At 37.3% G+C, this 17,515-nt stretch overlaps 3 protein-coding genes across 3 annotated transcripts; 2 read left to right on the forward strand and 1 right to left on the reverse strand.

Moving 5' to 3' along the window:
- Positions 1 to 2,644: 2,644 nt before the first annotated feature.
- Positions 2,645 to 3,650, forward strand: LOC114751678 (zinc finger protein CONSTANS-LIKE 2-like). The gene is made up of 2 exons (XM_028940349.1): positions 2,645 to 3,175; positions 3,336 to 3,650. The coding sequence occupies exons 1-2, from the start codon at positions 2,645 to 2,647 to the stop codon at positions 3,354 to 3,356; spliced, it is 552 nt and encodes a 183-aa protein (XP_028796182.1). The 3' UTR covers positions 3,357 to 3,650.
- Positions 3,651 to 7,651: 4,001 nt separating this feature from the next.
- Positions 7,652 to 10,586, reverse strand: LOC114751578 (frataxin, mitochondrial-like). The gene is made up of 5 exons (XM_028940240.1): positions 10,344 to 10,586; positions 9,897 to 9,969; positions 9,647 to 9,694; positions 9,236 to 9,330; positions 7,652 to 7,978 (listed from the first exon to the last, which is right to left on the reverse strand). Exons 1-5 carry the CDS (start codon positions 10,574 to 10,576, stop codon positions 7,849 to 7,851), a joined length of 579 nt encoding a protein of 192 aa, XP_028796073.1. The 5' UTR covers positions 10,577 to 10,586; the 3' UTR covers positions 7,652 to 7,848.
- A 3,622-nt stretch (positions 10,587 to 14,208) lies between these two features.
- On the forward strand, positions 14,209 to 17,236 carry LOC114751552 (G-type lectin S-receptor-like serine/threonine-protein kinase At2g19130). The gene has a single exon (XM_028940209.1). The coding sequence runs from the start codon at positions 14,548 to 14,550 to the stop codon at positions 17,023 to 17,025; it is 2,478 nt and encodes an 825-aa protein (XP_028796042.1). The 5' UTR covers positions 14,209 to 14,547; the 3' UTR covers positions 17,026 to 17,236.
- The last annotated feature ends 279 nt before the right edge of the window (positions 17,237 to 17,515 follow it).

Below are 17,515 nucleotides of genomic sequence, written 5' to 3' on the forward strand. Positions count from 1 at the left end.
CAGCGTGGTAATCACATACGGGGGATTTGAGGGAAGCGAGGGGAGGGTGAGAGATTGGAAGGGGAAAATCGCGTGGGGTAAAGCAGCCCAAAGTGACCCGCTGGCAAGGATGAATGAGAGGGAGACACGTAAGCAAATCGGAATCAGGAAGATGCTTAGGCTGCCACGTAGGCGGAAGAAATATCCCAGGCTATGAGAAGTACAGAGGAAATATGGGGGAGGGCACATACAGACCACAGAAAGTATTACGCCGGACGAGGAGCGCACACGTGGCATCATTGTCCACCACAAAACCACTCCCCCAATGCCTTTCGTTGTTATGGTTCCTGCTCTCCCTGCACGCTACTCTGCCATCCGTACCATCCGCTGTCAAATCGCAATTATAACCCCCCAGTTCCTCCGCCCCCCGCCCCTCTCTCTTTTCATATTCTTTTTTCTAAAACTTCTCCGAAAATATATATTATTGAGAAAATCGTTAAAAAGGATCCTAAAAATTAAAAAATTATACATAGAGACTCGTTTAAAAAAATTGCTATCAAGCCCTATATTTTTGTTGTCAAAACTTAAACTAATATTTTCATAAGTTTTTATCTGTAATTTTTTTTATTTTAGCAGTTTTTTGTGATTTTTCCTAAATTTTTCCTCTTTTTTCTTACCCTTCAAATTTTAAAAAGTATTTTATCACATAATTTTGATTCAATTTCACGTCACTCTTATTCATCATAAAAAAATAATTTTCAAACCAAAAATCAATTTTATCGCCCCAAAAAATTATCAACATACTAGTACTAAAAATCGATATCCATACACTTAAAATATAAAACTTATATTTAATGGGTACTATTTCCAAATTGAATGCAGGAAACAATGTGGAAGTAGTTGATTTTGTGAGCGTCAATAAACACACAGTTAAAAAAAGCAAATGAGTGCTTCTAAATTTTTCTGCAGAAAAATATTTTTTTATTTTCAGTTAGTTTATTATTTTATTAGTGACGCATAAAATTTTAGAAGAATTTATACATACGAATTAAGTTCAAGAAATTATTTCCATAAAAAGTATTCATGTAATTAAATGTATTTTATTTTATATTTAAAAAAGATTGAAAATTTTCATACCATAAGTGAAAAAAGAAGAAGATAATATTGTAAAATGCTATCAAACCAAATTAAATTAGTTTTTTTTTACCAGAAAATTAAATTAGTTAGTTGTTTCGATATCTGATGATAAAATCTAAATAGATGTCCCTGACAGCGGATAATAAGACTAAAAAGTCAAATCAAATCACAACATTATCGACAAACAAAAATCACACTCACCAACTGTTCATTTATATACATGCATAAGTGTTTACAAAATCTAAATATTAAAGGGAAAATCCTAAAAAAAGTCCTTGAAATATGGGAAATGTCAGATTGGGTTCTTAAATTTTGAAAATGACAGAATGGGCCATTGACCCAATCTGTCATTTGTGAAATTCAGGCGAATTGACAATTTTACCCTCATTTATTCATTCACTACAATGATTCAAGGAATCACTATAAGAGTTTAGGTGTTACTTAGATTCGTGTAGCGAATAACTACTCACTTTTTCATAGTCAGGTGTCTTGTTATTAACTACAACTAATTCTGTAATCACTAGAACAATGTAAGCATTACCTAGATTTGTGTAGAGAATAACTATTCATTTTTTCATAGTCAGGTATCTTATTATTGTCAGGTACCTTATTATTAACTACAACGAATCTTGTAATCACTAGAACAGTATAAGTGTTACCTAGATTTGTTTAGAGAATAACTACTCACTTTTGCTCAGGGCAAAAATGTCAATTCGCCTGAATTTCACAAATGACATATTGGGTCAATGACCCATTCTGTCATTTTCAAAATTTAAGGACCCAATTTGAAATTTAGTATATTCCAAGGGCTTTTTCTGGGATTTTCCCAATATTAAATTCATTGGCTGGTTAAAAAAAAAAAAATTCATTGAATGCATCCCAAAAGTCGGAGGAGGTAAGTTCACTAAGTTTGGTCCAAATGCACAGCTCACTGTAGCTTGAATATTATAAATAAAATCTCAATTGACACAATAATCTTGATAAATATTGACGGAGTCATTTGATATCTTATACTCCCTCCTCTTTCTGTTCAGATTATAAACTTCAAATAATTAATTTATAAATAATAAATAATTAGTTAAAATAAATTAAAAAACAAATAGATTAAAAATATTTTTTATTTTTAAATATACTCTTTCAATAAATAAAAAAAGAAAAAACAGGAAAGAGCATATATGAAAAAATATAATAAAAAAATATGTTACATTAAACAATAAGAGAAATATTAAACTGAAACTTATAAAATGCACACACTTTTTTTTTTTAATTTGAAGCAATAAATAGCACGGAGTGAGTAATTTGGAAGGTGGCCAAAGAAGGTATTGCAGGCTTGCAGCGAAGTCTGCTGGAGCATAGAGTTGGGGTCAGTTCCGGGATTCCACGGAAAATCTTCTCCTTTTCTCTTCTTTCCGCCGTTCATCTATTAGCGGAACAGAGGATATTCGTATAAAAAGGAAATGAGAGCAAGAAATCACATAGAAATACAGTAGACTAACAGAAGACCAGCCCCGTTTTGACACGACTAGAAATGAAGAACTGCGAGCTGTGCAGGGTTCCGGCGAGGACCTACTGTGAATCCGACCAGGCTAGTTTATGTTGGGACTGCGATGCCAAGGTTCACGGAGCTAATTTCTTGGTTGCCAGGCACTCCCGGACCCTTCTATGTCATGCGTGCCAGTCTCCAACGCCATGGAAGGCCTCCGGTGCTGTTCTCGGAAACACCGTTTCGGTTTGCCGGAACTGTGACGGAGGAATGAACTTAAGCGACGAGGACGGCGAGGGAAGCGAAGGAGGCAATGACACCGAAACAAACTCGGAAGACGATGACGACGATGCCATGCTTGACGAAAACAACGACGATGACGCCGACGGCGATGAGGTAGGCGGTGATGGAGAGGCCGATCATCAAATAGTCCCTTGGTCCTCCTCGACGCCCCCACCGCCTGCAACTTCTTCGAGCAGCGATGAGTCTAATAACGGCAACAGAAATGTCTCTGAATCACGAACAGCAGTTTCCTTGAAACGAAGGCGTGAAAATGCATCCAAAAATAATTTCCAGGTTTCCCTCAGATTTCTTTATTATTTTTACTCAAGTTTTTGTTTTGTATCTTGTGATCTTGTTGTCTCCGCCATATTTCTGGATTTCTCTCCTCTTTGAGTTTTGAAATTGACTGTTATGGTTTCTGGAAACAACGTGACTTTGGTTATGGGACGTTCAGGGTCCAACTGATGGCGGGTGAGACGACGGAGTTAACGAAGCAGTAGAGAAGATTGGTGGTGACCACGGGGAACGCCGCCGTGAAACACGGGACGATGGGCTGGCATCGCATTCGGTGTCTACGTACAGATCGCCGTAGAGATGAACGGCCCACGCAGGTTTAAGATTGGTATTGGAAGGTGATTGTTCTGGAGACGCGAGCCAAATGGAATTCGTACTATCAGATATTAATATTTTATTAATTATTTATTATTGATTAACTAATTGCACTACTGATCAGACATCTTATTTTCATGCTTTCTGAAAATAAAATTTGTTGTTGCGTGGACAGTGACAATGAACTCGTAGTTTTACCAGAAACTCGTAGTTTTGTTTTTGTGATTAACTTTGAACCTTGTCGTTTACTATGTAATAAATACTCCTTCTGTATTAAATATAAGATTTTTTTTAGTGTAATTTATATCACAACAGGAGTTTTTTATTTAGTAATGGAAAAGTATTACTTTTTCAGTCTTTAATATAAGATCCATTTAACTAATTTGATTAGATTAAAGAAGTTAGGTAAGTTAGTTAATTATAAGAAAAGTGACATATTTTTCCTAAAACATCATAATCATCTTTTTTAATACGTCATCTCCTTCTTCTACTTGATTATAATTGATGGAGTATCTGTAGAGGTAATTTAGAGAAAATTGATAAATATGAGAAATGGATCTTATATTTAGAACTAAAATCAATTCAAGAATTGGGTCTTATATTAAAAGGCGGAGGAGGATTATAGATTTCAGACTTCGACAAAATAGCAGTACGTTTTAACTCACGAACAAGTGTTTGAAAGTCATAATTACCTCCGACGGCAATATAGCCAATGTATTCGGGAAAAATTATTTTCCTGAAATTTGAAGTCTCGATTTTGATCAATTGAATTTTGAGATTTAGAAATGAATCTCAAAAACGGAATGAATGTTTCGTGTGCCTTCCGTTGGCTTGTGATCCAGAGTCAATGAAGTGTTTTCCTTTAATCAAAGTGCCCCTGGTTCTATTCGTTGTATGAACAGTATAGTTTGACCAATAATTAAGTGAAAGATAATGCGCGTTTGGTCTGCCAAATGTCGTGACGTGCCCCTAGTGGTGCTGGGTTTAGGCCGGGACTCTTGCTAATGATACAAGGTTAATTTCGGAAATGCACAGGGTAGGCATATCCTAAAATGCTGTCTGGATTAGTACTAGGATTAATGAATGGTGATGATTCCAAAAGATATTTTTATTTTTAAAATACTTGACCGGATCTGCAAGCAAACTTGTGGCTATGAGGAGCTTTCCTCCGCTTGAGATTAGTTATTAATTTTTTTATTACAGTACGGGTTGATGGGGATAAAGATATAGATATGCTTATCTTGGGGTGATCTTTATATCGCTCCCTATAAGGATAAATCATGAGTGGGCCCCGCATATTATTGAAGTGTTGGCTCGACAAATTCAGCTTTAAAATTTAGTTCTGCTAAAGTTACCATTAAATGGACCCAATAGTATAGTGAATGGATACATCCGCTATTAAATTCTTGTGTTTCCCATTGAGCTGGCCCCCTAAAATACGAAGGTGAAACATATTACAAACGACTGAACCAACATTTTGTTATGAGTCCTAAATCAAAAAAATTCACAAAAAGGGGGATTTCTAACAAGTTTAAGGACTATCTTTATCTAGTGGGTTAGTTTTTGTGGGATGATCTCTCTCAACTCGTATTTGCAACACATTATAAAGGAATAGGATTGATGAGCTGACCAGTCTCAGAGATGACAAAACCCGTGTGTTGAGCTGTTCACGTTTTGAAATGATTAGTTTTCATGCACTCACACAAAAGCAACATCAAAATCATGTCAAGGCCCCCCGGGGGGGGGGGGGAGTGAGAAAGAAATAGGACTCGTTGGAAAGTCAGAGAATAACCCAAAGAAGGAGAAAAATTAAAAAGCGAGGTGGTAGTGGGCTGACTGGTTCATGTGGTGCAGATTTGTTAAGGGTGCGTAAGGACGAGGAGGAATGGCGTGCTTTGTGGCAGGTGCGGTTCCATATGCTTTGTTTTTGGCGCAGCTGAAGTTCCTCAATGCCCTGAAAACGACAACAGAAATCACTCACTTTTGTTTGTTTTTCGCCTTTCTTTTATCATGAAACTGAATATATTGTTGTTTGCTTTTCAGTTTTGGACGGCTTCAAACCCCCGACATGTGACCCTGTCCCTATTATTCCGCTTTCAACAGAGGCGCTTCCTCTCATCTCACTTCCTACCGTTTCATCTTCTTCACTGTGTGAGCTCCAAATTCTTTGTTTTATCAATAATTGTTTGTCGTACAAGGTTCCCTTTTTCAATGTTTTCATTACGAAAACATGTGGGCTGCCTCTCGTCATTCATCACCAGCCACTTCATTAATAAAAGGGAAAACGCTACCGGGTCTCTCTTCCTGGCTAGTCCTTGTCATCTCTCTGCCCGGTTTAGCGTCTTTTAGATATATTCCAATTCTTTTTAAGTTAACTGTGAATATCCACGTAATTATATTCAAAATGACTTTCAGGGGGTTACTTCACTTTATTGGTGTCGTAAAGGAACACATGCTTGGTGTTTTTTTGGGCCATGAAATATTCTCCTTTTTTTTTTTTTCCACCATTCGAGATATTCTCGTGTTTAGGACTTCGGCTCACTGGAAGGAAGGATTTGATTTTGACAAAGTTGACGAATATTTTTTTTATTATAATGTCAAATAAAAATGGATGAAATGATTTTTAAAAAAAATTTACTTTTTTGATATGCATACACACATATATAGAAGGCGTTCTTTTTACAAGGCATTTGATAGTTTTAACTTTTAAAGAGTATTAAATTTTATTTTTTCATATATGCCTATATCTGAGAAGTGAAAAAGCAAAACTTAATACGGAGTCGAATATTAGTGCAATTAACAAAAATAATATTAAAAACTAGTTGAATTTTGTGATAAATTTAATACTTTTAATTATTTTTATCCATACACATAAGATAGTTGGAAATGACTCATACTTGAAATGAAAGGGAAGGGAGCATATCATTGGAGACACACAAAATCCGATCTGTTTCAAGGGATATGTTTGTTCCAGGCTCAGCGCTTTCCCTCCATTTCCAAGCTTCAAATGCTGTTTCTTCTTAGCTTGAAAACCTCCCCTGTATATGTCTGAACAATTAAAGCGACCACTAATCACGCCTCCATTATTGGATCAACGGTGCTGCATATACTTCTGTACTAACCCGTAGCAAAATGTTGTGAAACGAACGAAAGCATGATTGCACTAGTGCCTTGATTGACAAGTAATAACCAAACAAGACGACACGGATGGACTAAGATGTCGTCATAACGCCCACATTCACATTCTCAAATCGAGTACTTGCTGTAAAAACTGGCCAAGTTTGTCTCCATGATCAGACATTAGTGATCGGACTACATAAACTGAAGCATGATTTCGACCTCATGTTCTATGTTTAACATATAATTCTTGCGGAAATCTTTGTGCGAAACTATAAAAATATTATTTATGACCTTTAAATTTAGCAAGGAGTATAATCTATTTTGAAAGCTTTAATTTATATTTATCTTCATATTTAATGTATTTTCTTAATGTTGTCTGTAATTATTTTTTCTCTTGTTACATTTTTCCACACATTTTCTTATATCATTTTTCTCATTTATTATAAGGGTTTCTAATCTATTTTTTATTTTTAACTAAATGTTCCTTATTTATGAATTTTATAACAAGGACAGGGAGGAGTATTAATTTTGTGGACCCATAGAAATCGGCAGTTGGCTTCAGAAGTAAAAACTTCCTCACCAGAAAGTTCGCACTGCCGCACGGAGAGCTGAAAGGGGATGAATTGGCGAAGACGAGTGACTGACATTTGGACATTCATGGGCCACCAGATTGTGCAGAGGGGAATGGCACCCTATTAAATTGGCTTCCACCAAACATAAGGAATGGTCAGACTGTGGAGAAGTCAGGTCATAATAGGTGCCAGTATTCTGCCGCAAAATGGAGCATGGGCCACCAGCCATTGCAGAAGTAACTGCGATTGTTACAGACGGGGCATGCGCATAACTCTGCTAATTTGATGAACTTGATTTTAATCAAGGGACATCATGCGAACCGATTAGTTTTCACTTTGCAGTAGCGGCTCAATTAAACCTCGCAATGCATGCCAAAATGCTAGTTGAATACGTAAACTTAATGCAATGGTATGTCCACTACGATTGTAACTACACTTCCTCAAAACCTTCTAGCTGACGACAGCATGGTTACGCCTGAATTTCTTGTGGAGATTATTATTTAGATGGTACACTCGACTTCTCCAAATCAGTGTTATTAATACAATGAAATAAAAAGGTGTAAAGGCGAAAAGAGAGGCTAAAAGTACACATGAACGTCAAAATTCATCATCACTGATTTCTTTTTCATAAATGAAACTCAGATTGAAGGGAATCTTTCCCGACAGCTAGGAAAGAACTATGGGTTTGCCACACAACTGCCCAAATTCGTCTTCTAAAACTTTGTACAACCTTGCTTTGTTCCGCCTATAAATCCAAGCTCTAGCTTCTTGATCCCAATCAAACCTAGATGGACCACTGCAAACAAAGATAAGATCCATTGGACAGGCATCTAAGAGATCATGAAACAGGTACAGAAAAAGCTAAAATGGTTAAAATATATTTCATCCAACAGTTGGTGCAGACCAAAAACACATTTTTCAGTGAGCAACCGCCCTGATCTTAGCTATATTAGACGAGCGATACGCCCATGAATCCATGATAAGGATAAAAGTTTCCTGCAAGGCTGCATCTGATAACTGTGCAGAGGACCAACATGTCTTTGCTTCAAAAAAAGAAAACTCTATAGAGGGCCATGGGTTTGCGTTTTCTCACCCTTAAAATGCATCTCAAGATTCTTAGTTTAATGCCTAAATTTAGACGCAGAATACGTCCAATGGTGAGTAAACTCACAATGTTCTCCATCGTATTATCCTTCAACAAATATAATTAAACCTGAAGATTTGGAATAACAGAGGCCTCCAAAGTAACAAGATAGTCTAAATCACTATAATCAATCACAACGTCAATGAGAGCTAAACTAGTGATTTACTGAAGTAACCGTCAGAAAAGAAAGGACATATGATGCTTGTAAGATACTCTTTCAAAAGTGCATGAATAGGTTTGTCTACCTATGTTCTTGGAAGGATGAAGTATTCAAATCTCCACATACAGGGTACTACAACTACAGCCATCTCATCAAAATTATAAGACACACTATAAACATCAAATCTCCTCCCTACTCATTGTTTGAATATGAAAAAGTTAAAATTTTTACAGAAGTGAAAACCAACATGAGTAAATGGTTCTTTCGCAAACACTGCACATAAATCTTTCCTTATCTCAAATCCTGCATGTCAGAAGTTTCAAAAACGGCAGAGAGGAGATTTTAAACCAGTTAATTACTTGGCGGAGTTCTGCAATCGCATCTCTACCACCTACTACCTCATCTCTCTCGATAAGGTAAGACCAATGACAAGTCAAAGGGATTTAACTTCAATGTCAATAACTATCCAGAGTGGTACAACCTACACATTATAATTTATGTGAACCTTCTAATGATCTTTTGACAAAATTTGGCATTTATCTGGGAGATGTTGGTATTCATGCATAATAGAACAGCTCAGCATGTAAAGCACACGCAGCTAGCATGCTTCTTACTTGACAAAATGAACTACTTTGCATGCAACCTACAGCACAAATATTCCTGTGCAAGAAACAGCTAAAAGATTTCAAGACAAAAACCATGCATGGAACATTCTGAATGGAAGGCAACCGATAGACACAAAAAAATACCTGATGGGAGAAGACAGCCATATTTGTCTATTTGGTGTTTGTTTGTTTAACACATAGGTGCCCAGGTCCCCCAGTTTTACAGTCAACACATCATTCTGCAAAATGCTATGACATATTAAAACACATAATACACACTCCATAATAGAAATTCGCTTCTCAAAACTAACAGGCGAAATGTGGAAATGACCAATTCCAAAAAAGATTTAATTAAAAAAAAAAAACCTTTAAGAAATATGATTTTAGAATACCAAATAATCAAATTAAGTTTCGGCTATCAAGTTATAAATTTGAAAATTTGATTCGTTCGGCATCAACTTGTAATTTAAAAATCTAAAAACTTTTATTTTCCCTTTCGATAAATATTTGATTATCAATTTTCATTTGCTAATAGTCCCAGACAACTGTCCTCACCCCATAGTCAATGTCAAATCCATCAACTTCAACGGAATCTCCATAAACCTATCAATCAACAAGGCAAAATCAGATGATAAGTGCCTAAATGTAAGATTTTAAACAACATAAAAATAATATTTCGATCGTGTTTCCATCACAGTTACAGAACATTTCCCAAAGACATAAATATCATATAATATGGATGATAAATCAACTCAAAAATCAGTTGTGGATGTCAATACTCTGATTAAACAATAGCTAGAGATACCTCGAGTTTCTCTTGTAGTTCATGTATTGTAGTATCTGCCAGTTTGTGAAATTCATCCTCCTGCAGTATAGAACTGCATTCACATCAATCATTACCAACCTATTCTTGCCCATTTCTAATTGAAACAACGCCAACAATGCGATAATGTTATTAACTACACAACTTTGTTGCATAAAATAAGAAAGGTAAACCAATTCAATAACAACTGTAATGGCATATGTAATTCAGTACTTAAATTTAACCAAGCAACTTAACCATAATGGTTGATGCAGTTAAGTGACTGCAAATGAACCCAACCAACAGATAATTCTGATGAATTTGCAATTTCCGGGAAACTACCTTTTCCCCCATTTTCTTTGGTTTTGAGGATCAAATAGAACACTATTAACTCGGGCGGGAGCGTTCCATAGGAAAATATGAACCAAGTCACAAAAGGAGACTGCATACCGGTAATCAATAGCAGTGGGGCCTTCAACATTCAAACTGCGAGAGCAAAAGCTTCGGGAAGGAGTTGAAGAAGGAGGCAGATGAAGATTCTCAAAGAAACCCAGAATTTGCGACGCCTTTAAAGGAAGAAGCCGGGTCCCATGGACCAAAGAGTAAGAATTTGAAGATGGGAATGCTAGTGAGAGCTTCACCGACCTTGAGAGCCTTCTCAGCAAAGGCAGCTTCAAAGCCATGATTGTATTTTCTGGAATCGGTTCGGCTCTGCGCCTCCGATTCCCAGACTTGAGGGAGATTCAAGGAGACTCTCAATTTGGGCCGCTTATCCTGGATTAGTTAACCCACCATTTCAGAAGGCCCACAAGACCCAACTATAATTTGTTTTTGGATACAACCAGCTAGATATTGGGCGAAGTTACTATCTTTACGCCCAGATGAAAGTGGGCTGCGGTGGTCAGAAAGAAAGTGGCGTCTATGAATTTGTAATTCAAGGCATTATTTCCGTTACAGATAATGTTGTCATTTACAACTCGGAAACATTTCTGATTTTCCTACTTATGCTCTTTCTGTAAAAGTATTTGCCATTTCACCCTTTTACCAGCATGATTCCTACAATGTCGAGATTCATAGAGTACTCAAAGAAGAGTAAATTTCTTATAAATAAGATTAAAAAAAAATAGAAATAACTCGAAATTGTGACTTCATATGTTCCCGAACATTTCATGAATTTGGACGCTATGGGGAATCCAAAATGTGTGTGTATGTGTGTGTGTGGGGTTTTTCCCACTACATATGTTGCCTTTGTAACATATATCAAGGGCCAAAATTCATTGCTGCTGTTGTATCTATTGGAAAGCAGAGGCTCAAAGCGCCTTTTTTTTTTTTTGGATAGAAGGGAAAGAAAACAAGATTACAAGCTAATCTCCAGGGCCTAATCTCATAAAACGGGTAACAGCATCGGGACACAAAAGTTGAAGGCCGTAAGGATTCGCCAGAGCTCTTTTTGCTAAGGAGTCCGCCACCTGATTGTCGTCTCTAGCTAAGTATTGTAGTCTCACACGCCCATCCCGTTGCAACATCTCCTTGGCTTCCATAATCAGGTTGAAGTCCTCGTGTAGGTCAGGGGGGTCCGTCTGCAGAAGCTTCAGAGCTCCCTGAGAATCTGATCGTAAGAGCACATTCCTATGACCTCCGTCCCAAGCTCTTTTCAAGCACATTCCTATGACCTACGCCTTTGTTTCGTGTAACTGAGTTTAATGAAAAATATAGTCAACCGCAGATACGGAGGGGAGAATTCATCTATGCTATATATGCATGAGTACAGTAATTTCAACGTCGGATGCCGTGGAAAAATGCCATAGTGAAGTTTCATGGATTATGTCTTCATCTTGGGGGTCATTGTTTACATCGACATGTCTGGTTTTACAGAAGAGAACTGACGATGTTATAAATATATCCAGCCTAACAACTGTGCTAATCTAATATTTTCACGAGTGAACCTTTTTAGGATGGTTCGCATTCATGTTCTTGTACTTGGGAGTTGCCTACTAAATTGTACAAAACAAGTTACTTGCGTATTCTGGTTCCTTGGAGATTTTCTCTGTTCTTAGATGATAGCAAATTTTCCTAAACTCTTTTATATAATATGCTTTTTCAATTATGGTGCAGACATATCCAAATTCCGAGGTTCAAGTCGGTAATGTTTGACAATTAATTAAGTCAAACGATAAGCCATGTGAAACCACTTTCTTCGGCATCAAAGATAAATCCCATCGGACCAATTCTTGGCCTATTTTGGCCCACTAAGACACCGTTCCGTCACAGAAGTCATTATATATTTTTTTGTATTAAAAAAAACTTTATTATATATTTACCAATGACATTGGATGTAACCTTCAGTAGGGAGAGATACATATATTTAGCGTTCAACAATATCTCAAATAAAATTGTCTTTAATAAGAAAAAATATTTATGCCTAGCATAAAAAAAAAAAAACTTTATTATATTTTCATGGGGATAATTAATCTCCAGGTCCTTATAGTTTCATCTGATTTTTAATTGGGTCCTTATAAAATTTTTTCTTTTTATCAGATCCTTTTACTTTCGTGTGTTTTTAATTAGGTCCTTCTATTTTTTTTTCTTTTTATCAGGTCCTTATAGTTTCACTTATTTTTTAATTAGGTGCTTTGTAGTTTTTGAAAAATTATTTATTAACTTTATTCTTTAAAATTAATTTCATTTTAAATTAATAATTATATAATTGGACAAACTAATTAATATAATCATTTAGTAATTAATTAATAATCAGAATAATAATTATACTTAAGTATAAATTATTTATAATCATATTTTAATTTTAGAAAAATTTATTATTATAATTTGAATTTTATAATTATAAAAATTCGAATTGAAAATAAATAATATATTTGTTTAACTAAAAATTTAAAAGAATATTAACATAAGATTGTTACAATAATTTATTATTTTTAAAATGTTATTATTTGTAAAATAAAGAATAAAAACTACAAGGACCTAATTAAAAACAAAGTAAAACAATAAGAACCTGATAAAAAGAAAAAAAAATATAAGGACTTGATTAAAAATATATGAAAGTATAAGGACCTGATAAAAAGAAAAAAAATTATAGGGACCTGATTAAAAACCAGTTGAAACTATAAGGACTTATATATTAATTATCCCTATTTTCATGCCTATAAAAGCCAAGCCTATGCAACAGAACCAAGTTCATCGCTTGGAGCGCGCTCGCGTTTTTAAGTCAACACGACTGGCGTTTCGTAAACTTGTGTTTCTGCTGGGCTTTATTGTTTTTTTTTTTTCTCCCTTTTTGTCCTGTCTTTTTGGTAAATTAACTGCATCAGATCTGACGTTGGCAAAAAAACTGCAGCAGATAAGCGGGTCAGAAACCCCAAAAAAAAAAAAAGAAGAAGCAGCTCAGTGTACAAGGCTCTCATCAGGTGGAATCACTTGACAGTAGCCTTATTGTTGCTCTAAGGCTCACCCTCAGAAACAAAAAATACAAAAGAAAAGAAAAAAACTCCTTGGGGGCGTTTGCGTGTAAATAAACAATGTTGTATTCCTCCGTTTCAAAGGATGACATGTGTCTATGGGGATTTTAAAAATCCAACCACGAGGTTCAGAACAAGTCTAGGCTTGAAAAGTCAAATGTGAGATGGCACACGGGGTGTTTGTTCTGGTGTTTTGGGTGATCCTTTTTTAATTTTATAGGTAGAATCTTAAATTTTAGAAAAGGCAAGCAAGAGGATTCATCATTCATCGACCATGAGAAAATGAGAGTCCTGATCAAAATTAAAATCAAAGAAAAGCAAAGCAAAGAAATGACCGCCATGCAAATCTCAGTCTTCGACCCACGAACACGGGGTTTGAAAATCCAATCCCTATCTGTGTCCCCACTCACATCAATGCATTTTGCGGTGATAGAGATTGCAGTGCCAGTGCGTTTCCCCGTAACAAATACATTTATCTCACTCTGTCTTTTCTTCAACTAACAATTTTTCCACTCGTTCGCCATTATCTTATTATTATTTATAGCAGCAGAATAAGGGAAACAAATTCGAGCTGTATGTCTTGTATTTGGTCTACCTAGATTTAAATAAGACGTCAACCTTGCGTGATAACTTTTGGATGTCTTTCTGATATGAATTATATTTAGTGGACGCCAATTGGGTGGTGATTGGCAAGCAAAAACAAATAATGCGCCACTGGGATGCCGCAGCCACCCTCGCATGCGAAAGTCAAATATGCCGCCTTGAAATTTACCCAAAGCAACAAACTGCGGTTTGACTCTTCGCCTCCATTTTTCACACGCCATGACTTCAAAACGCGGATACTGCCATGGCAGAGCCTTCTCTCAAATGACCGATAAGCACCGAACAGAACACTGTACAGAAGCGTCGCCAAGATGTTAATTAAATGCCCGAGAACGACGTCGGAATAGCTTGCCCTTGAAGGCTTTTAGTCTCAATGACGAGAAGTTGACGACCCGTGATCAGAGACAATTTTTATCCGCACAGCACAGCCTCTGCAATCTGCCCGCAAATCTTCTTGTTGATCGCCAAAAGGGCGTAACAGTCAATTTTCCAAAACGACCAGGTCATACCTCTTCCCCGACAATAAAACATCTCGCTTCTGTCTCATTTCCTCTGCTTCTGTGAAGCCGTGGAAAAACATGGAGAACCTGTGGTGCTTTCTCTCTGCTGTTCTCCTCTGTTTCTCTTTCCACACCGTACCTTCGCTGGCTGCTGATACCATCTCTGCAAATCAAACTCTTTCTGGGGATCAAACCATCATCTCATCCGGCGGTGTCTTCGAATTGGGTTTCTTCAAGCCAGGTAACTCCTCAAACTACTATATAGGCATCTGGTATAAAAAGATCTCTCAACGGACCATTGTTTGGGTCGCAAACAGAGACAGCCCCGTCTCTGATAAAAATTCAGCCAAATTAGTTGTATCAAACGGTAATTTGATTCTCCTCAACGGGTCCCAAATCCCAGTTTGGTCGACAAACTTGACTTCCACCACATCAAAGTCTGTTGTTGCTGTCCTCCTGGATTCTGGGAATCTCGTCCTCAGAGACAAGCCCGAGTCTTCAGAAAACTTATGGCAGACTTTTGATAACCCAACCGACACGTGGCTTCCTGGAGGTAAAATCAAACTCGACAATAAAACGAAAAAGCCACAATATCTCACTTCATGGAAGAACGAAGATGATCCAGCGACGGGTCTCTTCTCCCTCGAGCTAGACCCGAAAGGAACCACATCGTACTTAATTCTTTGGAACAAGTCTGAAGAGTATTGGACAAGTGGTCCTTGGAATGGCCAAATTTTCAGCTTGGTTCCTGAAATGAGGGCGAATTTCTTATACAATTTCACCTTTGTTTCAAACGAGAACGAGAGCTATTTCACTTACTCCATGTATAACTCTTCTATTATATCTCGTTTCGTGATGGGCATCTCGGGACAGATCCAGCAACTCTCATGGCTAGAAAGCACCAAGCAGTGGAATTTGTTTTGGTCTCAGCCAAGACGACAGTGTGAAGTTTATGCTTTTTGTGGCTCTTTTGGGAGGTGCAATGAGAATTCCCAGCCATTTTGTACTTGCTTGACCGGTTTCGAGCCAAAGTCTCAAACTGATTGGGATCTGCAGGATCACTCAGGTGGGTGTGTGAGGAGAACCAAGTTGCAATGTGAGAATCCAACATCACCTAACAGAGAGAAAGATAGGTTTTTGGCAATGCCAAACGTGGCCTTACCTAAACATGCAAAATCTGTGCGAGCAGGGGAAGCTGGTGAATGCGAATCCATGTGCTTGAACAATTGCTCTTGTGCTGCTTATGCTTATGACGGTAACGGTTGTTCTGTTTGGAATGGAGATTTATTAAGTCTGCAACAACTTTCTCAAGATGACAGCAACGGAGGAACTTTATATCTAAAGCTTGCAGCTTCTGAGTTTTCTGCTACTAAACGGAAAAGTAGAGAAATTATTGGTATTGTGGTGGGCATTGTAGGTGGTTTAGGGGTTCTCCTGGCCATTCTGTTATTTGTGATAATCAGAAGAAGAAGAATTGTTGGAAAAGGAAAATCGGTGGAGGGTTCATTGATGGCATTTGGGTACAGAGATTTACAAAACGCAACCAAGAATTTCTCTGAAAAACTAGGAGGAGGAGGTTTTGGTTCTGTTTTCAGAGGCACATTGCCGGATTCCAGTGTCATAGCAGTGAAAAAGCTTGAAAGCATAAGCCAAGGTGAGAAACAGTTTCGATCAGAAGTCAGTACTATAGGTACAGTCCAACATGTGAATCTTGTTCGTCTTCGTGGGTTCTGCTCTGAAGGCAACAGAAAGCTTCTGGTTTATGATTACATGCCAAATGGCTCATTGGACGCCCATCTGTTTCAAGAAAAGAACTCCAAGAAATTAGAATGGAAATTAAGGTACCAAATTGCTCTAGGAATCGCGAGGGGACTAACTTATCTCCACGAGAAGTGCAGAGACTGCATCATACATTGTGACATAAAGCCAGAAAACATTCTTTTAGATTCTGATTTTGGCCCAAAAGTTGCAGACTTTGGCCTGGCAAAACTAGTTGGAAGGGATTTCAGCAGAGTCCTCACAACCATGAGGGGGACAAGAGGCTATCTTGCCCCAGAGTGGATTTCTGGGGTGGCTATCACTGCAAAAGCTGATGTTTACAGCTACGGAATGATGCTTTTTGAATTTGTGTCAGGTAGAAGAAATTCCGAGGCATCTGAAGATGGTCAGGTGAAGTTCTTTCCTACAAGCGCTGCAAATGTAGTAATCCAAGGAGGCGATGTTCTTGACCTTCTAGACCCTGCCTTGGAGCGAAATGCAGACGCTGAAGAGCTGACTAGGATAATAAAACTTGCTTCCTGGTGCGTGCAAGATGAAGAGAGTCACAGGCCATCCATGGGTCAGATAGTTCAAATACTTGAGGGTGTTTTGGATGTGAATCTGCCTCCTATTCCAAGATCCCTCCAAGTGTTTGTTGACAACCAGGAGAATATAGTTTTTTTCACTGACTCAAGCTCCAACCAGAGTTCGCATACAAGAAGCAACACCTCAGCAGTATCTGCTCAGGCCAAAAGCAACATCTCATCGGCAAGCTCCAAGTCCTCAAGAGAAAATTAGGAGGAGTATAAGCTTTGCTTTCTTTGTAAGCCAATGAATTTCATTATGATATGTGGGCGTATCTCATTACCACATCAAGATGCTTGTGTAGTATATTTGAATCAGAATAATCTGATCTGTTATGGCCTTTTCCCTATTTATGTAATCTAATATGAGTAATACAGCAACAAGATGTGATTTTGGAGTTTGTGAATACTACGTTAGTTAACAACCTCCTATTTCTTCTTCCTGATGAATTGTATTTGAGCCTAAACAAGTGTTTAGTAGAGTCGCAGCTGCTTTTCAGGGAGGGGGTCATTACCCTGAAAAACTTAGGTTTGACTGCAATTTGAGCATTTGAGATTGAGCTGCTTGCTACGATATTTTAACCTCATTTTAATTTTTTGTTTGCAAAATTTATTCTAAGACATTACTCTACAGAATTGTTTTGTTTTTAAGAACAACAAAATGGATAATAAAATCACATAAGCCCTGATTTTTTTTTCCCCAA

Source organism: Neltuma alba, unplaced genomic scaffold (genome assembly GCF_004799145.2).
Source record: "Neltuma alba isolate B1F8T4 unplaced genomic scaffold, ASM479914v2 tig00001137_pilon, whole genome shotgun sequence".
Classification (NCBI taxonomy): domain Eukaryota; kingdom Viridiplantae; phylum Streptophyta; class Magnoliopsida; order Fabales; family Fabaceae; genus Neltuma; species Neltuma alba.

Excerpts from the sequence above, each read along its gene's own strand:
- LOC114751678 (XM_028940349.1), top strand. The coding sequence starts at position 2,645 with ATGAAGAACTGCGAGCTGTGCAGGGTTCCGGCGAGGACCTACTGTGAA. Across the intron at positions 3,176-3,335 it reads CATCCAAAAATAATTTCCAG|GGTCCAACTGATGGCGGGTG; the intron begins GTTTCCCTCAGA and ends TGGGACGTTCAG.
- LOC114751578 (XM_028940240.1), bottom strand. The coding sequence starts at position 10,576 with ATGGCTTTGAAGCTGCCTTTGCTGAGAAGGCTCTCAAGGTCGGTGAAG. Across the intron at positions 9,970-10,343 it reads CCCACTGCTATTGATTACCG|TTCTATACTGCAGGAGGATG; the intron begins GTATGCAGTCTC and ends ATGTGAATGCAG. Across the intron at positions 7,979-9,235 it reads TGGCTGTCTTCTCCCATCAG|TGGTCCATCTAGGTTTGATT; the intron begins GTATTTTTTTGT and ends CTTTGTTTGCAG.
- LOC114751552 (XM_028940209.1), top strand. The coding sequence starts at position 14,548 with ATGGAGAACCTGTGGTGCTTTCTCTCTGCTGTTCTCCTCTGTTTCTCT.